General features: G+C 38.6%; 1 protein-coding gene across 3 annotated transcripts in view; it reads left to right on the top strand.

Moving 5' to 3' along the window:
- The window catches only part of RASEF (RAS and EF-hand domain containing), a 77297-nt gene that overhangs the window by 42676 nt on the left and 17078 nt on the right, over window positions 1-17543 (top strand). For 2 of the 3 annotated variants that reach the window (XM_055091937.1, XM_003810301.6), the window contains 10 exons: window positions 1722-1799; window positions 4468-4583; window positions 6728-6796; window positions 8752-8836; window positions 9663-9751; window positions 13105-13339; window positions 13665-13802; window positions 13919-14066; window positions 15794-15875; window positions 17114-17228. In XM_055091937.1, the coding sequence (XP_054947912.1) occupies window positions 1722-1799; window positions 4468-4583; window positions 6728-6796; window positions 8752-8836; window positions 9663-9751; window positions 13105-13339; window positions 13665-13802; window positions 13919-14066; window positions 15794-15875; window positions 17114-17228 (1155 nt within the window). The remainder of the gene's footprint in view (window positions 1-1721; window positions 1800-4467; window positions 4584-6727; window positions 6797-8751; window positions 8837-9662; window positions 9752-13104; window positions 13340-13664; window positions 13803-13918; window positions 14067-15793; window positions 15876-17113; window positions 17229-17543) is intronic. The other variant, XM_055091936.1, reaches the window with a different exon arrangement.

Here is a 17543-nt window from a genome sequence, read left to right as displayed (position 1 = left end):
CTCCCCAGTAGCCTCCTTAGAAAATGAATATCAATTTGAACCTTATATCTAATTTTCAAAAGTTATTAGACCATGCATACTATGCTTATATTACAGAATTGAATAGAACAATCTTCTGTTTATGCTAGAGCCACAAATTCACTGAGTCACTGCCCTGACTTATTTCTGTGGCTTCCCAAATCTTTAAAGGAATGTCTACAAGAAGAGATGCAGCGACTGATGAGGCCCAAGTGGTCCGAACAGTAAGAAAGGCCATGTGTCAGGAGACCTGAATCCTTGTCAAAACTGTACCCATTTTTCCCTGAAGCACCTGGAATAGTTCACATCATCTTTCTGATTTTTAGTTTCTGATATGTAAAATGCAATTATTAATAAACTGTCTTTCCTAACCATAATGACTGATATTTTATTGACTTTGCAGTTCACTAAGCTCTTTTTCATGATTTAAAAAATCAAATTCTTAAACTTTCTCTGAGGAAGGTATAAATATCCTACTTTTAGAGATGAGGACTGAGTTCCAGGGAGGTTAACTAACTTGTTCAGAGTCACACAGCTAATAACTGATGAAGCCATCTTACTACACAGTTTGTGCTTTCTCACTTATACCAGACTTCCTGCATGCCTGATGTGGTTGTTAGGCAAAACAGCAAGATGTTTATTTGAGAGTACATTAAGGGCTATAGTTTACAAATTTGTTACAATTTCCACTAACTGTGTCCTTGTTTCTGAGAAACTCATTTTTCCCCGATGGTTTTTCTTCCCTGAAGTCAAAATGCGTGTTTAAATCAATGGCTTTTCTCAGTCAGAGTCAGCCTCGTGGCAGTCATGACGTTGTTATGTAAACACTATCCCTTTATAGCATCTGGCAAGGTGAAGAAGGTCCAGAATCAAAGCACTTAGACTTGGTGAAATGTGGGATCCATTTTGATCAGTGCAGAAACATTCCAATAATGAATACCAACAGATCCCCACCATTCCCAGAGGATGCAAGCTGTTGGTAGGAAAGGCATTTTGTTGTTGTTGTTGTTGTTCTCCAGGTTATAAATGTGTGGAACCAATTTAGTCTGGTACTTGTAACGAGTTTGTAATTGCAATAGAAATGAGTCAACCAGCAAGCAAAGCTCATGTAGAAATGAGTTAATCATCAAGCAAAGCTTAAATGTAGGTATATATAATCAGGTGTGTTTGTGTCTCTAGCTTCCTGTTATACTCAGATTTTATTGATTTTAGTTATTTAATAAGCATTTCTTGAACTCACCATGAGGAAAACATAGGTGAATCTGACACTAATTCTGCTCTTAAAAAATCTTGCTCTGTAGCAGGGAAGGTAAGACATTTCTAAATAATTGTAATACAGAATGGAAAGTGTTAAATGCAGATAATACAAAGGAGAATAAAAAGATCCAGATTCTAATGTAGCATAACTGAAAAAAGCAAGAACTGGATTGCTTAATAGTTGAATGATTTCCAAAAAAGGCTTTTCAGCTCTTTCCAAAAAAGTTCATTTCACAACAAAACCCCTTTTTCAAATGTTTAAATTATTTAGAACAAAATTTCAAATCCTTTTGGATTTTATGTAGTTTAATGATTTATAAAGTTGCATAATGTTGAAAATTGGTGACTTCTAGAATTCTCATATGTATATTCAAGGATAGTCCTAAACTTAACCAAAGCAATTCAAAGTGAGTTTGTAAGCACACAACTTTTATTTGGTCTTTCAGCTCGAAGAACAATCAAAACGCGTAAGTCAAAAGGAAGATGTGGCTGCCTTGAAAAAACAAATTTATGATTTATCAATGGTAAGAATTACCTTTTCACTTACAGAAATGCACTTCCTGTTAGACCACATCCTCATGCTCTTATTTCAGTGTTCCAGGAAGAGCAGCTTAAAGAGAAGTTAATACTGTAGTTAGAAAAAGTCCTTAAAATAACTTTGATCAAAGATATTATTTATGCAGGCTTTTCCCTCAATAATATGCCACTTATTGTGAAAGCTTTTACTTATTTTTCATACAAAGTAGTAAAGACATAGTGCTTACATTTTATATAACACAGTTAACCCTGTGTTCTTCCAACATCAGCTCTGGTCTGTATTCCTGGCTTAGTGATGAGGATATTAGTGCCTTGCCCCTTCCTCCAAGTTTTTTTTTTTCTGTCGCTTTTCCATCTTACGCCAGCCACATCTACTTTTAGTACTAACAAAATTGGTAACATTTACATATCTTCTGTTATGAGTTTTATTTAGTTTGGTTTTAGATTAACTCTCAAATTTGAAAGCAGATAAAGAGCATTTTCTTTCTTACGATTCTAAATATTTTCACTGCAGAGCTAAGAAATGAGTGAGGCTTGCATTTCTTTCTCTCCATTTATTATCTCTGATCCACTTAGAAGGTTCCCAGCTTCATGGTCAAATGAATTCCTAGTTCCAGATTTTTCCACATCTTAGTAGGCTTTGTATTTGGATAATGACATTCTTGTAGAGTTATTTGTTTTTCTTGGATTTTCTGGTTGATTTTTTGGTTTCTTCTTGCAAAAAGCGTTACCATTTTCATGGTATCACTGATACCTTAAGACTTATTTAGTCTTTCCAATGCGTGAAATTTGTTTAGTTTTTCTCCTTGAAAATATTAATTTTGGAGTCTATAAAATTTCAGTTTTTTTTTTTTTTTTTTTGAGATGGAGTCTTGCTCTGTCACCAGGCTGGACTACAGTGGCACGATCTTGGCTCACTGCAACCTCCATCTCCTGGGTTCAAGTGATTCTCCTGCCTCAGCCTCCCAAGTAGCTGGAACTATAGATGCACACCACCACGCCCCGCTAAATTTTTGAATTTTAATAGAGACAGGGTTTCACCATGTTGGCCAGGATGGTCTCAATCTCTTGACCTCGTGATCACCCGCTTTGGCCTCCCAAAGTGCTGGGATTATAGGCGTGAGCCACCGCACCTGGCAAAATTTCAGTTCTTATTGGACTGATTGTTTTTTAAACTTGCTACCCATATGTTCTGCAATTTCTTTTCACTAGGCCTTTCACTGAATTGCAGCATTTTGCATATTACAATTTTTTGGGAGGAGAGGGTTTCATCCTCATTTCGGCATAGCACATCCTCAAGAAACTTCTTCAGAAAGAACATGTGAGAGAGAAATTTTCTGTTTTTGAATATTTGAGAATGTCTACATTCCCCCTCACAATTTATTAAGTTTGTTTAGATAAATAGGCTTTTTTGGGACTCCTCTGGGATTTATTAATTTAATTATTTCTAGGTACCATTTTTCTTCAACTACCTGGCAGTTGTTGGTGATCTGTTCATATTTTAAAATGAAGGACTAGCTTGGTCACTTAAGGTAGCTGGTGTAGGATCCTGTGGGACGGTGTGAACAGATATGCTCACCTGAAGGCCTTTCTCCCGAGAGAGTGTCTTCCTAGGAGCTCTGTGTGTGAAGCTGGCAGGGGACCCCAGTTACCAGTGTGAGTGGGGCAGGGATATTCAGAGAGAAGCCTTAGCTTTTTTTACAGGAGCCACTTAGTTTTAAAAAGATAATCTCTGCCTTGTCTTCAGAATCCACTCTGGCTCTCTGCTATTACTTGCTAGGGTAAGATAGGGAATGGGCTTGGTGGGAAGGGTGGCTTACTATACAGTTTTAATCTCTCTTTCCAACCCCATATCTGGTTCTGTCTTTCTGGGGTTCGGCCCGGTCACTTGTCTCCTTCTGGATTCTGTGTCAAAACCTTGAACACACTTCCTCTAATCTTCCATTTCCCCACTCTGTTCCCTTTGGCAACACATTTCCATCAATTTCCACTTTCTAGAAGTGCATTTAAGTCACTTGAATGCTCTGGGCTGCTCTTCCATTCTTTTAACTGTTATTGGTTCATTTCCTTTGGCATTTCATTTTAGTGAGGTTTTGGAAGGGGAAAAAGACAAATTCATGTGCTCCATCCACCATCTTGAACGAATGTCTCCAATATTATTTTAAGAAAATACAGAAATTTTCAAATCACACTGGTTTATTTTTAAGTGTAAAACTTAAAATAATAAGTGATAGAATTTATTTGTAAAAAGTAGCCAGTGTACCTGGTAATAGGTACTGTTGATTCCACAAAATGTTTATCAATAATTTTAAAGCGCTCATTAAATAAAGCAAGCATTCGAATGGTTGGTGTCAGTTAATTTGCCAATAATGTGTTGAAATACATCATGATAAACCCTTGACTGTTGTAGTTTGGTGTCAAATATCAAGCATAAAAAAATGAAGAATGACTTTGAGGGTTTTGATTTTTGACACTTTATTAATTTATATTGATTTCAAATTACCTTGAATTGACAAATAGTTGTTTGAACACTGAGATTTTGAAGAGTTGTGGAAGGGTGAGAGTGGTGTGGGAGGGTGACACGACACTTTACTTCATTTCTCCCAGGCAGAGGAAAATCTGAATCTAATGACCCCCACTTTTCCTTTTATCCAGGAAAACCAGAAAGTTAAGAAAGACCTTTTAGAAGCACAGACAAACATAGCCTTTCTTCAGAGTGAGTTAGATGCTTTGAAAAGTGATTATGCTGATCAGAGTCTGAATACTGAAAGGTATGAACTTTGCATTTTATTTGTTAGTTTGAGTAGAATATTGAGATGATCACCCAGGCAAAAGAAGCTCAGCTATGGAATAATGAAGAGTTAGTAACTTTGCTAATATCTTCTTTACTTTCTAATGATTTTATTTTCAGTATCAGGTTTCCTAGTGTTTTTTATGTTTTTAATTTTTTTAAGCAAATAGAATAATTATTATCTGTTTTGGCTAGTGCAGGGCTTAATAAATGTTTGAATTAACTGGGAGCTAAAAGAATATACCACAGTGTCAAGGGTTAGTACTTATTAAAGTGTTTTGAAGTCAGGAATCCTGGCCATAAAACATAAGAAAGGGAAAAGTAGGCAAGTCTATTTTCGTGTGTGTTAGTTTTGCAGTATGGTGTTAATACCATAAAACCTAATACACATACATACATTCACAGACACGTATTTATATATAAGGAACATAGACATGTATATTTTTATATGGATGGTAAATATAAAATGCATAGATATGTGTATATATGTGTATCCCCTAGGACATGTACACTTGGGAAAAATATCTTTTTTTGGGTTTGTTTGCAAACTTTAATCAGAATTAAGGTCTTACAAGAGAAAACAGTGAAATATTATCATTTACTACATACAAGTCTCTGAACTAGATAAGGAGTTATGAGTGGAGAATATATATATATATAAAATCTCAAAACACAGAGCCCACATCATATATATATATACATATATATATATGTATATATATGTGTGTATATATATATGATGAGAACTTCAAATTTAGTTGGGAAAAAAAGCAAAAAGATTATAGGGTTTAACAACAGAAGAGCTAAAAAATATCAGAAGTAGTGCCACTAACGTAGTCATGGTTTGGGTTAATTGCTGTGTGATCACAGAAAAGGTTTTGTTTTAGTTCAGAAGAGGTGAAGAACTGTATTGAAGAGGTGATGCTGGAGGTGAGTCTAGGTAGAAAGATAGCTCTGTGCTGGGAAAGGGGAGAGAGGCAGCCAGGATGGCAACATCAGCAACTCAGAGCTGGTGGCACTGCTGCCTGCCAGGCACTGTCCTGTTCCTTCACAAGCATTAACTGATCCAGTCCACAGAACATCTGGTGAGACAGGGACCTTCATTGTGTCCATTTTACAGATGGGAAAAGAGAGTCTCAGAGATGTTCCAGGTAAGGCAGTAACCAAAGCAGGGACCAGAACATAGGGAAGGATACAGCTTGGGGAAAGGTGGTCAGACCACAGGGCAGAAAGAGACATTTTGAATAGAAAAGCAAAAGTTTAAAAAAAAATTAAAAAGTTTAAAAGCTAGTTTAAGGTTATCATAGAAGGCCCCCGAATTTTGGTTTAAGGAACTTAAATTCCTATAGACAATTAGGAAATGTGTACTTTTATCATCCAGGGTAGCAGATGGACAGGTTATTGTGAACCAAACTTGATAGCCTGGGCATTTTGGGAAGCTAGTGATGAGGTTTGTATGCTCAGGGGGATAGGGGCTGGAGGAGAGGGCCAGTGTTCTGAGCAGTTTGGGGAAGAAGCCAGAGCTTCCATCATAAAGCAACAGAGGGATTGCCACAGAATGAGTGTCTCACGAGCTTAGCAAGCCTGGTTCTTTGGGGATCTCTGTGGTTTAGGTAAGGAGAGGAGGGAGAGCAGGAGTAGTGTGAGATGGAAAGAGGAAGGAATCACAGGAAAGTAGAAAATAGATGGAGTTGGGATTATATAAGGCTTTAGATGAGCAGGGAAGGTTCAGAGGATTGAAGGCACAGTTTCTGAGACGCCCTTAGAAGGGACTCAGGAGGTTCAGCCCTCATGGAGAACAGAGCTGGGTCAGTGAGCATGGGGATGGAAGAGCTGGTGGGTGCTGAGATGGGCTGAGGAGGAGAAGCTCTAGGCTTGTGATGTCGGAGGCGGGGCAGAGACTCACAGGAGAAAGCACAGGATGTGAGTGTGTTTGTGGAGTTGCAGAAGGAGAGGAGGCTGCTGAGGCCACAGAGGCCCAGAGCAGGAGCACGGGAAAGGTAGAAAACTGTGGCCAAGGACACTCGTCTTTGAAAAAGGCGGGAAAGGGTCTGGGAGGGTAGGTATACGTGAGGCAGGACTTGACACCTAATTCTCACTCAAACATAAAATACAATTTTACAGGGATCTGGAAATAATCCGAGAATACACAGAAGATCGAAATAGTCTTGAGAGGCAAATTGAAATACTCCAGTAAGTCCTCAGATCAAATGCTCATTACATTTACATTTCACTTATTTTTTTGTTAATAAAAGACATAACACATAGAACGTGAGTTGCCATGTTCTGAACACTGGGTTTGCAGGTCAGTGGGTGTTTCTTCTCAGGGTGTGCACTTGGCATCTCCTCTTAGCTTTCTGATGCTTATAATCCTAAATAAATTATTCAGATGTGGGAATAGAGTATAAATCTCTAAACATCTTGAGAAGTCAGGGGATATGTCCAGTGTGTCTTTATTATGCCTCTATAAAGAAAAATGGCCCTGAGCACTCAGCTTTCTCCGAGTTCTGTACCATGAGTTTTTTTGTTTGTTTGTTTTTGTTTTTTGTTTTTTGTTTTGAGACGGAGTCTTGCTTTGTCGCCCAGGCTGAAGTGCAGTGGTGCAATCTCGGCTCACTGCAAGCTCCGCCTCCTGGGTTCATGCCATTCTTCTGCCTCAGCCTCCCGAGTAGCTGGGACTACAGGCACCCGCCACCAGGCCCAGCTAATTTTTGTATTTTTTTAGTAGAGACGACGTTTTACCTTGTTAGCCAGGATGGTCTCGATCTCCTGACTTCGTGATCCGCCCGCCTCGGCCTCCCAAAGTGCTGGGATTACAGGCATGAGCCACCGCGCCCGGCCCGTACCACGAGTTTTTGAGGCTTCTCTTGTTAGTGGGGCCACAGGGTTCTGCCTCCACAATTCTTTCTCAGTTTGTTTTGTTTACTTAGAAGTATATTTTTCTTAGGTTTTCTTCCCTCTCCCCAAGTAGAAATATACCCACTCTGTCAGCTTTGTGACTAGGTTATAGCAGTTCCATCCTCTGAGGGTCTTCCCCACAAAACCTACCCCTCTCCTTCCCCTTTCTTTTCCACCCATGCTGCATTGTCTTCTGATTTCAGTTCCCCTCAATGAAGTCAGGTCAGGTTTGACCTTTTTTTTTTTCACCATTTTTGAATGCTTATTAAGTCTCACCTGTGGCAGTTGTAGAGTTCATGTATTTCAGTAATCCTTCAAGTTATTTTATTCATTCATTCAACAGATTTGTCAGCACCTCTTACAGGCCAGGTATGCCAGGAGCAAAGGATAGAGTGGGAAGTGGGTGAAAAATCTCTTTCCCCTTATGGGGCTAGTTTAGGGGAAGAAGACAGAAATGGATCAATAATCATAGAAATAAATATAAAAGGCCAAACAAGAGAGATGCAGCAAAAGAAAGGTACATGTCCCCTAAGGGGAGCTTTGGCCTATCAAAGAAGGTCAAGGAAGTGTTCTGGAGGAAGTGAGGATTGAGCTAAGATGCGAAGGGTGAACCAGCCTTAAGCTGGGGAAGGTTAGCCACTCTGTGGTGTAGGAGCTGTGGAATCATAGCTTTGCTGTACAAGAGAGCGCTGAAGCTCTGACAGCTTGAATGACTTCTGTTAAGTCATATGGAAATAAGAGTTAGGATTTGAACCCAGACCTGACTGAGATCATCACCCAAGTGTTTACCTGCTACACGACGGTACCTGGTGGAACAGTGCCAGGCTGTGCATAGAATGCAGGAGCTGCCAGGAGCATGAAGCCTGATATAACACACTGCGTTCATCCCTGACCTCTGAAATGTGGGAACTGGCTGGCCAGGTTCAGGCATTTAGGGAGCTTTGAAAGACCTGCATGAAATCTGTTCAATCAGCGGGGCTACCTTAAGGAAGAGTGAGTTCCACAGCATAGACAGTTGATTCCTGCAAGGCCCTGAGACCTTTAAAGAGAGAGGAGTAATCGATTTAGTTCTTGTACTTTAAGTAATGAATTATCTCAGTTTTTGAGGTTTGAAGGGAAGTGGTGGAAAGTTGCAGAAGATGATAAGCTATTCCACATTCTGAATGTTAAAGCTAGAAAAGAAAGTGATGACAGTGACCCCCAATGATACTTTCCTTGTCTCTCTTTCTGCTTGTTTCTTTACCCTGCAGAACAGCTAACCGGAAGCTACATGACAGTAATGATGGCCTTAGAAGTGCCCTTGAAAACAGTTATAGCAAGTTCAACAGATCTTTGGTATGCCACATAGTTTTACCATGTATTTCATTCTTTCTAGTGGTGGAGTATTTTGGTGTTGATGAAAATAATGTAATTTCTTAAAGGAGAGCAAGTAAGTCCTTATAATAATGAGAAGATCTTTCCATAAAATAAAACGAGGCAGCATTTTTCCAAATTAAAAAATATGCTATTCCTCTGAAGAAATAAGTGTCTCAATGTTAACCAACTCTTTTTATAGATGTTCTAGGAATCTAGAGATAGGTGTGTAAGATGGGATCTTTGGCCTGAAAGAGTTTAGACTTGTGAGTATTCTTTATGCCAGTGAGATGCTCAGAATGGGAGCCTTGGATTTCAAACCCTCCTACAGAAATCAGCTTAGCTCATTTGGAACTTTAAGGACCTCTCCCAGACTGCATTTGTCATAAGACCTCTTATCCCACTTTTGGAAGTCAGCTTCATGTGTAAGATTCCAGGGTCGTATTGGGATATGGAGGAGTCAGTCACTAAGCCAAATTATGGTTCAAGAAGAGACACATTCAAGGAAGTTGAGTTGCAGGATCCTGGCAAAGTGGGGAACCATAGTACTCCTTTATGGAATATGCAGTAGGGTTTGGACGTAAGATAGGATGAGGAGGAGAGCGTACTATGGCAGTCATCTTCGTTGCAATGTTTCCCTTGATTTTTTGCTCACATTTGCTCAGGTAGTGTAACAAACTTTTAGTTACATTAGAAGTTTGAGTAGTGTGCTACAGTTTTAAAAAATGGGTTTGTGTGTACCTACGTATATATAAAATGTTTACATGAAAATTACATGAACTAACCAATGATTACTTCTATATTACAGCATATAAATAATATCTCACCAGGGAATACAATTTCTAGAAGCAGTCCCAAATTCCTTGGTCATTCCCCTCAACCTCTAGGCTATGACAGGTATGTTAACTCGTCCTAACTTTCTGTTCAAGTTCAGAATCACAGTTAAAAGGAAAGTAAATTTCCTTGGAGGTGGATTAAAATAATAGAATATACTTTGGTCACTAATTTATATTTTCTATGATGTTAAAAGTTCTGAAACATGAATCGTGTAAAAATTAAAAGTGTTTCAGAGAGGGCAAAGTTATTTCCTGAAGATGTTATGAGTTAGTTTTATATATGCTCATCATTACCTCATCTCTAATCATGTCTTGTTTCTTAGAAGCAGACTCAATAAGAGATGTTTCAGGGAAACCAGCAGAATTATAGTATATGATGCTGCAGTGTTTCTGGTATATAATGTTGAAACTATTGGCATGATCTGTAAATATTTAATAGCTCAGCATAATATTATATGAGCTATGTTGCAGAAAAGGGAAACTCTCAAAGCAAATATAAATATCGCTAGTAGATCCTTGTAAAATAGCTACTGTATTGAAGGAGTCACAGAGGCTTGCCAAAAGTTAGAATTTAGCCTTGTGTTTAATCAAATGAACTGAAATATTAGGCCTTTTATTACTTGAGACCTAGTAATCACTTAGAGATTACATGAGTGTATGTGTATGTTTATACACATATGTCCAGTGTTGCTAGTTAATTTTGTAATATGTCAAAAATTTGAAATTAGAAGTGAAAGCATAAACAAAAAGTTTCCGACTCTCTATTTCTTTGTGACTTTCAGATTCACGTTCATCCCCTTTTCATTTGGGTACTTTTGGTAAAAAGAATAATGTACTTAACATCCTGGTGTTAGAAATAGTCAGGTTGCCATTTAGGAAGACCTGTTACGAAGGCTTATTGGTGATCATTTCTAAGAAAATTCTATCAGGTTTAAGTGGTTTCTACTGTTCACTGATTAGCTCAACAAAAAAATTTAATGGCTTGATTTATAGATGGCTGACTATTCTGTTATTGAGAAATAATCGATTTTTAAAAATGTGTAGGTGTGATGTCATTTTTGACTAATATTTAAAACTGATTCTAAGCAAATTGGGGGGAAAGGTATACAACTGAAAAGTATTTCAGAAATTTCACCATGATTCATTTTGGAAAGATTAGACACCATGAAAGCCTCATAAGAACTGGAGTAGAGCTCATCAACGAAAGATTCCAGGGGACAAAGTCATCACGTCCCCAGCATGTTTGAGTGACGTAGCACTCATGTGCCTACCTCCTTGAGCTGTAATGAGAGGCCACCGTAGCCTCAACACCATGCCCCTTCTGGGTGTGTGTGGGGGGGTGATTATTTTGACGTAAGAAGATAACATTTTATTTTCTTTTTGATGCTAATATAAAAATGTAATAAAAGCATGTTGTACATCAGATGTATTGGTTTTATAGCTTTATTTGGTTTTAACTTTAAAATTTATTTTGGCTTTGTTCTTTGCAAGAACTCTAACAAAGATTTAATTTGTTTTGTACTTTTACATAGTTAATTATAATGAAATTATTGAGTGTTGGCAAGATGGTTGACTTTGAAAAGGATATGCAGTTCAATTGAGTTTGAGAAAGTTTGACCTGTACCTATGTTTTTATTTTTACTTTTAAAAATTTTCAACTTTTATTTAAGATTCAGGGGGTACATGCACAGATTTGTTACATGAGTATATTGCATAATGCTGAGTGTGCCTATATTTTCAATTTAGAGTCTAGATGTTTATTCAGGTGAATTTTTAATTCAGAACTTCATGTTTTCTTTGCTCCTTGTCAAAATACAAGTAGGCTTAAAATAAATCATAACCAGTAATGAAGACATGGAACTGAAGTAGTTTGTAGTATATTATAATTAGAATGGTTTTCTTATATGCTTTATAGATGGACCTAAAATCAGTTTCAGAAGGAGAGTTTTATAAATAATGCAATAATATATTGGCAATATATTTTCATTGTTATTGTTATTAATAGTATATATTAACAATAAATAAATTAATATTAAAATATATTAACAATATATTTTATTGTTATTGTTATTAACAGTATATTAACACACACACGCACACATGCACACACGTAGCTAGCTATATAGATTGAGTTATGATATAAAATTCTTGGCTCAGAATAAAGACTTTGTAATTGAGCAGTATTGAGAGAGAGAAAGTTAGTTACATCATCTTTTTAATTAATTTTAAACATTTGCTAATGGCATAAAAATACTTTTGACTTCTCAGATTTACATGGCTCATACTTAATTATATTAAGCTTACCTTCTCTCATCTAAGCATATCCACTTCTTGTTTCTCGTATCTGAAGACCTATGTATCGTGCCCATTCTCCCTTTCCAATGATTCGTGTAAGCAAATTGGTAGGATGGTGCCCAGGGTGTAGTGGCTGGTAAATAAGTCATAACCATAATTGGTAAACTTAGATTCTTATGGAAATCAAATGGAAAAGCTAAAGTAAACAGGAATGTTTACAGTTTCTTACGATTCTCTTATTTGATGTGAATTTCTCCCTCACTTATAAAATCTTCAGAGTTTCACTAATGGTAAGATCTATAGAAGTCAGGAGTTCCAGCCTTTATCTGAGGCACCTCCCTCCCTATGAAACATCTCCCAGAGGGGTGTTTCCAGACGGTGTGTCAACATTTAGTGGCAGAAAACTTACGTGTCAAATCATACATTCCAGTCATGTTTCTAATTGCTTATTTTTATCAGATGTTTCTAATTGCCTATCATTTTTTGCCATGTTGATTAGAAATATGACACCCAGAAAAGCTTATCTTATTTTGTCTTGTGCAACCTGAGAGGATGTGGTCTTCTTCATGTATCAGCTCTTCAAGTATTTGAAGAGAGAAACCATTAAGAGTTAAGTTGAGTACACTGAATCTTATTTTTCAGCTCTGAGGGTCTTGAGTCTGACATTGTGGTTGCCTTTTCTGTTTGGGCTCTCAGCAGCCCTTTTAAGTAGAGATGTTATCCAGAAATGGACACAATGTTCAGAATATGGTCTGACCACCTTAGAGTAAAAAAGCTCATATATTCTGCATACATTTTTATGAATACAACTTGCGATTGTGTTTATGTCTTAGGTACTCTAATTCTTTTTGTATCAGGAAATAAAGAACATGATTTTTTTAATGGCTTTGTTTGTTAAGTGTTTGATGTAAGGTTCTTTATCTTAACTGATTGCTGCATAGAATGAACTGATGGTGCTTTAAGCATTTTATTTCCCCTAATGCCTAATCATGAAATAACACTGCGGCTCTTAGCCACAGTTGGCCTACTTGATTCCATCTAATGGCATGTGGTCTATTGCCTGTATGTTCTTGAGCATTTCCAGCCCTCAGGTAAATTGGTCTTCCTCTTTATTACCAGGTCATCCCGCTCTTCCTATGTGGATGAGGACTGTGACTCCCTGGCCCTCTGTGATCCTCTGCAGAGGACAAATTGTGAAGTTGACAGCCTGCCTGAAAGCTGCTTCGACAGCGGCTTGTCTACCTTGAGAGATCCCAATGAGTATGACTCAGAAGTGGAATACAAGCACCAGAGGGGATTTCAGAGGTCACACGGGGTGCAGGAGAGCTTTGGAGGTGATGCTTCAGACACAGATGTAAGCCCCAGAAACCACTGCTCTCCTAGGCCTTCTACGTGATTGAAATCTGTCACCTTATTTGCCTTCTATCTGTCATGGAAATCTGTTTTAAAGGTCATAGATGTAAAGCATAGTTAGTAAAATGCTTTTTCCTCCACAGAGTTAGGGAGAAATTCTCATAGATTGCCATTCAGTGTCACTCTATTCCCTAATATTAATAGCATTGACTGTTGATTTAGCTGCATAGTTTTCTTCTTTTTAATCCATAATGTATACATTTTAGACTTTGTATTTTAACTGCTGACATTTTTTAATTTAACTGCTGACATTTTTTAAAAAATAGGTTCCTGACATAAGGGATGAAGAGACATTTGGTTTAGAAGATGTGGCTTCCGTCTTAGACTGGAAGCCCCAAGGGTCTGTTAGTGAAGGCAGCATTGTTAGTTCATCAAGAAAGCCCATCTCAGCACTCTCGCCCCAGGTAGGTGGTCTCCGAGACACTCCTATTCATGAACACTGCTTATTTTCTGTGCAGTGTTACTTATTAGGATGAAAACTGGCAATACCGTTATCATTCACTGTGGCTTTTCCCCCCAGACAGACCTGGTAGATGACAACGCTAAATCTTTTAGCTCACAGAAGGCTTACAAGATTGTACTTGCTGGGGACGCTGCAGTGGGGAAGTCTAGTTTCCTCATGAGACTTTGCAAGAATGAATTTCGAGAAAATATAAGCGCCACCCTGGGTATGGCTCGTATTTCGGTTGATAATGGGAAAATGACCTTCCTTAGCTTGATTTTCTCTTCTTCAGGGATTACATACACAGATGCTCAGTTAAACAGTTTTCTCCTTCTCTGTGTATGCACACATATATAAATGTGTGTGTGTGTGTGTGTGTGTGTGTGTGTGTGTGTGTGTGTGTGTCTCCTAGTCTATGGAAAGGTCCTTCTTGTTTTGGCCAAGGCCTGCTTTTAGGAAAGGAAGATTAAAATGACAGAGATATCTGGCTGGGTGCAGTGATTCATGCCTGTAATCCCAGCACTTTGGGAGGCCGAGCCAGGCAGATCACTTGAGGTCAGGAGTTCAAGACCAGCCTGGCCAACATGGCGAAACCCCATCTCTACCAAAAATACAAAAATTAGTTGGGCATGCTGGTGGGTGCTGGTTGTCCCAGCAACTCGGGAGGCTGAGGCTGGAGAGTCGCTTGAACCTGGGAGGCGGAGGTTGCAGTGAGCCGAGATCACACCACTGCACTTCAGCCTGGGTGATAGAGTGAGACCCTGCCACAAAAAAAAAAAAAAAAAAAAAAAAAGAGATATCTGCTTAGCCAATCAGATGAATTGAATCAAATTTAGATCCTGAGATATCAGATTCATTTATTCAGCATGTATTTCCTGAGTCCCACTAAAAACAAGATGCTGTTGTAGGTACAAACGATACACCATGAAGAAGGCTGACAATCCCAGCCTCCACTGCACTTACATCCCAGTGGAGGGAAAAGGTACAAAAAAGAAGTTTAGGGAGAGGTGCGGTTTTACACAGGGTGGCCAGGAAAACCCTTTCTGCTGAAGTATTTGATGTTGACAAAGTGACAATATGGATTGCCACTTTGTCATTATGGTCAAAATCATAGCCAGATATATGATCCGTTCCCCACCTTCACAACAGAACAATAGAACAAGTAGTATCCTGATTTCCCAAATTTGCATAATAATCAGTAAAAGGAGTTGAAGATATGCAAATTATCATTTATTTTTCTTCTTCGTCTAAAGAGTTCTTATTTTGATCACCCGAAATGTTAGAACAGACTGATTGTCCTCTTCACAGTGAGTGTCTTTGTAAATTTATGGTTCTCTGATACACTCTTCAACATTAACAAAGCTGAAAGTTTACTTCAATTTGATTCATAAAAAGACTACATACAGTATTTGGTTCAGTTGTCAGAGATCATGATGCATGTAAATGTGTGTGTGCACTAACGTGTGTATATATACACACGCATATGTATACATGTTTAGATATACATACATTTATACATATATACCTACATATACATATTACATGCATATACACAAAACACGTATCTGCACCTACACACATACATACACACACGTATACACCTGCACATTCATGCATGCCCACTCATACACACGTGTACACACACCCACACACACACACACAAATATGACTGAGTTCATCCAGTCATCAGGGAAAATAAAACAGATTTTTCCCTTGGCTCATAAATTAAATCATTCCCCAAGTCAGCCAACCTGCAGATGGTGCCTCTGCACACACGTGTGGTCTGACTTGTCATTCCTATTTGAAGGTCACTCTCCTTAAAGGTCATGTTCATTCCTCCCTCCCTGGCTGAGCTGTGTATTATTGGCTTTTGCTTCATCTAAAGAAGGCTTGAAAGTAAAAAGCCAATGGAATTATTTACATCCTGCTCTCCACTCTCACCTTCCTTTTCAGGAGTTGATTTCCAAATGAAAACCCTCATTGTGGATGGAGAACGAACAGTTCTGCAGCTCTGGGATACAGCTGGTCAGGAGAGGCAAGTGCATTCCGCAGCGCTATGGGCTATCCTGGGTTTGCATTAACAAGCCTTGCAGGCCACTTGATGTTCTTCATACTCAAAATTCTATAATTATAACATACTTTATAATTATATGCATAATTACATGTATAATTATAAAGTGTATTATAACGTTAAAATGCTTATATTCTCGCACATCTCCTTCATTTACCTATGACTCCTGTGAGAAGAGGATCTTTAAGCTTCTTTTGAGCCGATGTTCAGTTGAGACAGAGAGTGCCCTTTGCTAACATGAGAGGCAGCATTTTTGAGTGCAGTGACAGCCTGAGGAACTCCCTGGCTGTAGAACAATAAATGATGGAGAAGAGAACCAGTCAGCTCCCCTTGATTAAGGGCAGAGGCACAAACCGCATAGCAGACTTGCATCTGGTGATGGCACCTTACCTTGCATTCATTACCGATAAGCAGAGCATTAAGCACAGATTTTAATCTTGTTTAACTCCTTGGGAACAAAATCCATTCAATTGTTCAACCCATAAGTATGGGGTGCCTGCCTCTGTACCAGGCATTATTCAGCATGCTAAGATTCAGTGGTGAACAGACAGGCACAAATACCTGCCCCCATGGTGCTCATATTCTCTAGCAGATTGGGAATTTCAACATATAAAAAATATTTGTGGTTGACATGACTGTATTTAAAATACTTATAAAATATTGCACTGGGTTTCGAGTTAGGGCATGTGTGTTGAGGTGTTCTCTTCCCACGGTGAATCCCCTGACCCCCATGTATGTAAAGTCCTGGTATGTTACAGCGTTCCACACTGGTAGTTCCTCCACTCACCCACAATACTCCCTAACCACCACCACCACCAAAAATAAGTATTCTCTAGTTCGTATCTCCTTCCAGCCTCCTCTGTGTCCCACCTGTGGGTTCTGGTAGCTTGTTGCTGAGGTTGAAATTTTTGGAAACTGTGCTCTCAACCTTGCCCTGGTTGTGCTCTGGGGATTGTAGACATTCTTGGGGTTGTTTGGTAGAGAGAAGGATTGGATTTTCTAAGTCGGTCACCCAGATTCTCATCATGTTACCTTTCATTGGGTCATTCGAGACCTTTGAAATGCCTATGTCTCAGTCATATATTGCAGTTAGAGTCTTCTCAACTGGTGTTGATTTTAGAAGAGGAGAAAAAAATGAGCATAAAAGAGAAGAAGAATGAGGCAACACAAACTGACTGATGATGTGGTTTTCTCTTTCTCAGATTCAGAAGTATTGCCAAGTCTTACTTCAGAAAGGCAGATGGTGTTTTGCTGCTGTATGATGTTACATGTGAGAAAAGCTTTCTTAACATACGAGAATGGGTAGATATGATTGAGGTAAGAAATCATAATGGAGAAACAGAAAATTACACGAGGAAGTTTTAGGCCATCTTGGAAAATGCTGTCTCTCTTCTTTGTCAGAATGAACTTGATTAGGAACCATTGATCCAAGCCATCAGGAAGAATTGGATGCTACAGGCAGAACTGGCAGCATTCATCTCTTCCTCAGGATTTGGGCACATTTCCCTGAAGCCAAGGACACTAATGAAGGGAGCTTTGGGGAATAAAACTTCTAGGTTTTCTTATAGATAAAATCAGAATCCCATCATAAGCAAGTAAAAATCCAGGTAGCCTAGGAAGAAGCTATTACAA

The sequence above is a fragment of the Pan paniscus genome, chromosome 11 (genome assembly GCF_029289425.2).
Source record: "Pan paniscus chromosome 11, NHGRI_mPanPan1-v2.0_pri, whole genome shotgun sequence".
NCBI lineage: Eukaryota > Metazoa > Chordata > Mammalia > Primates > Hominidae > Pan > Pan paniscus.
This window is presented reverse-complemented; position numbering and strand designations above follow the sequence as displayed.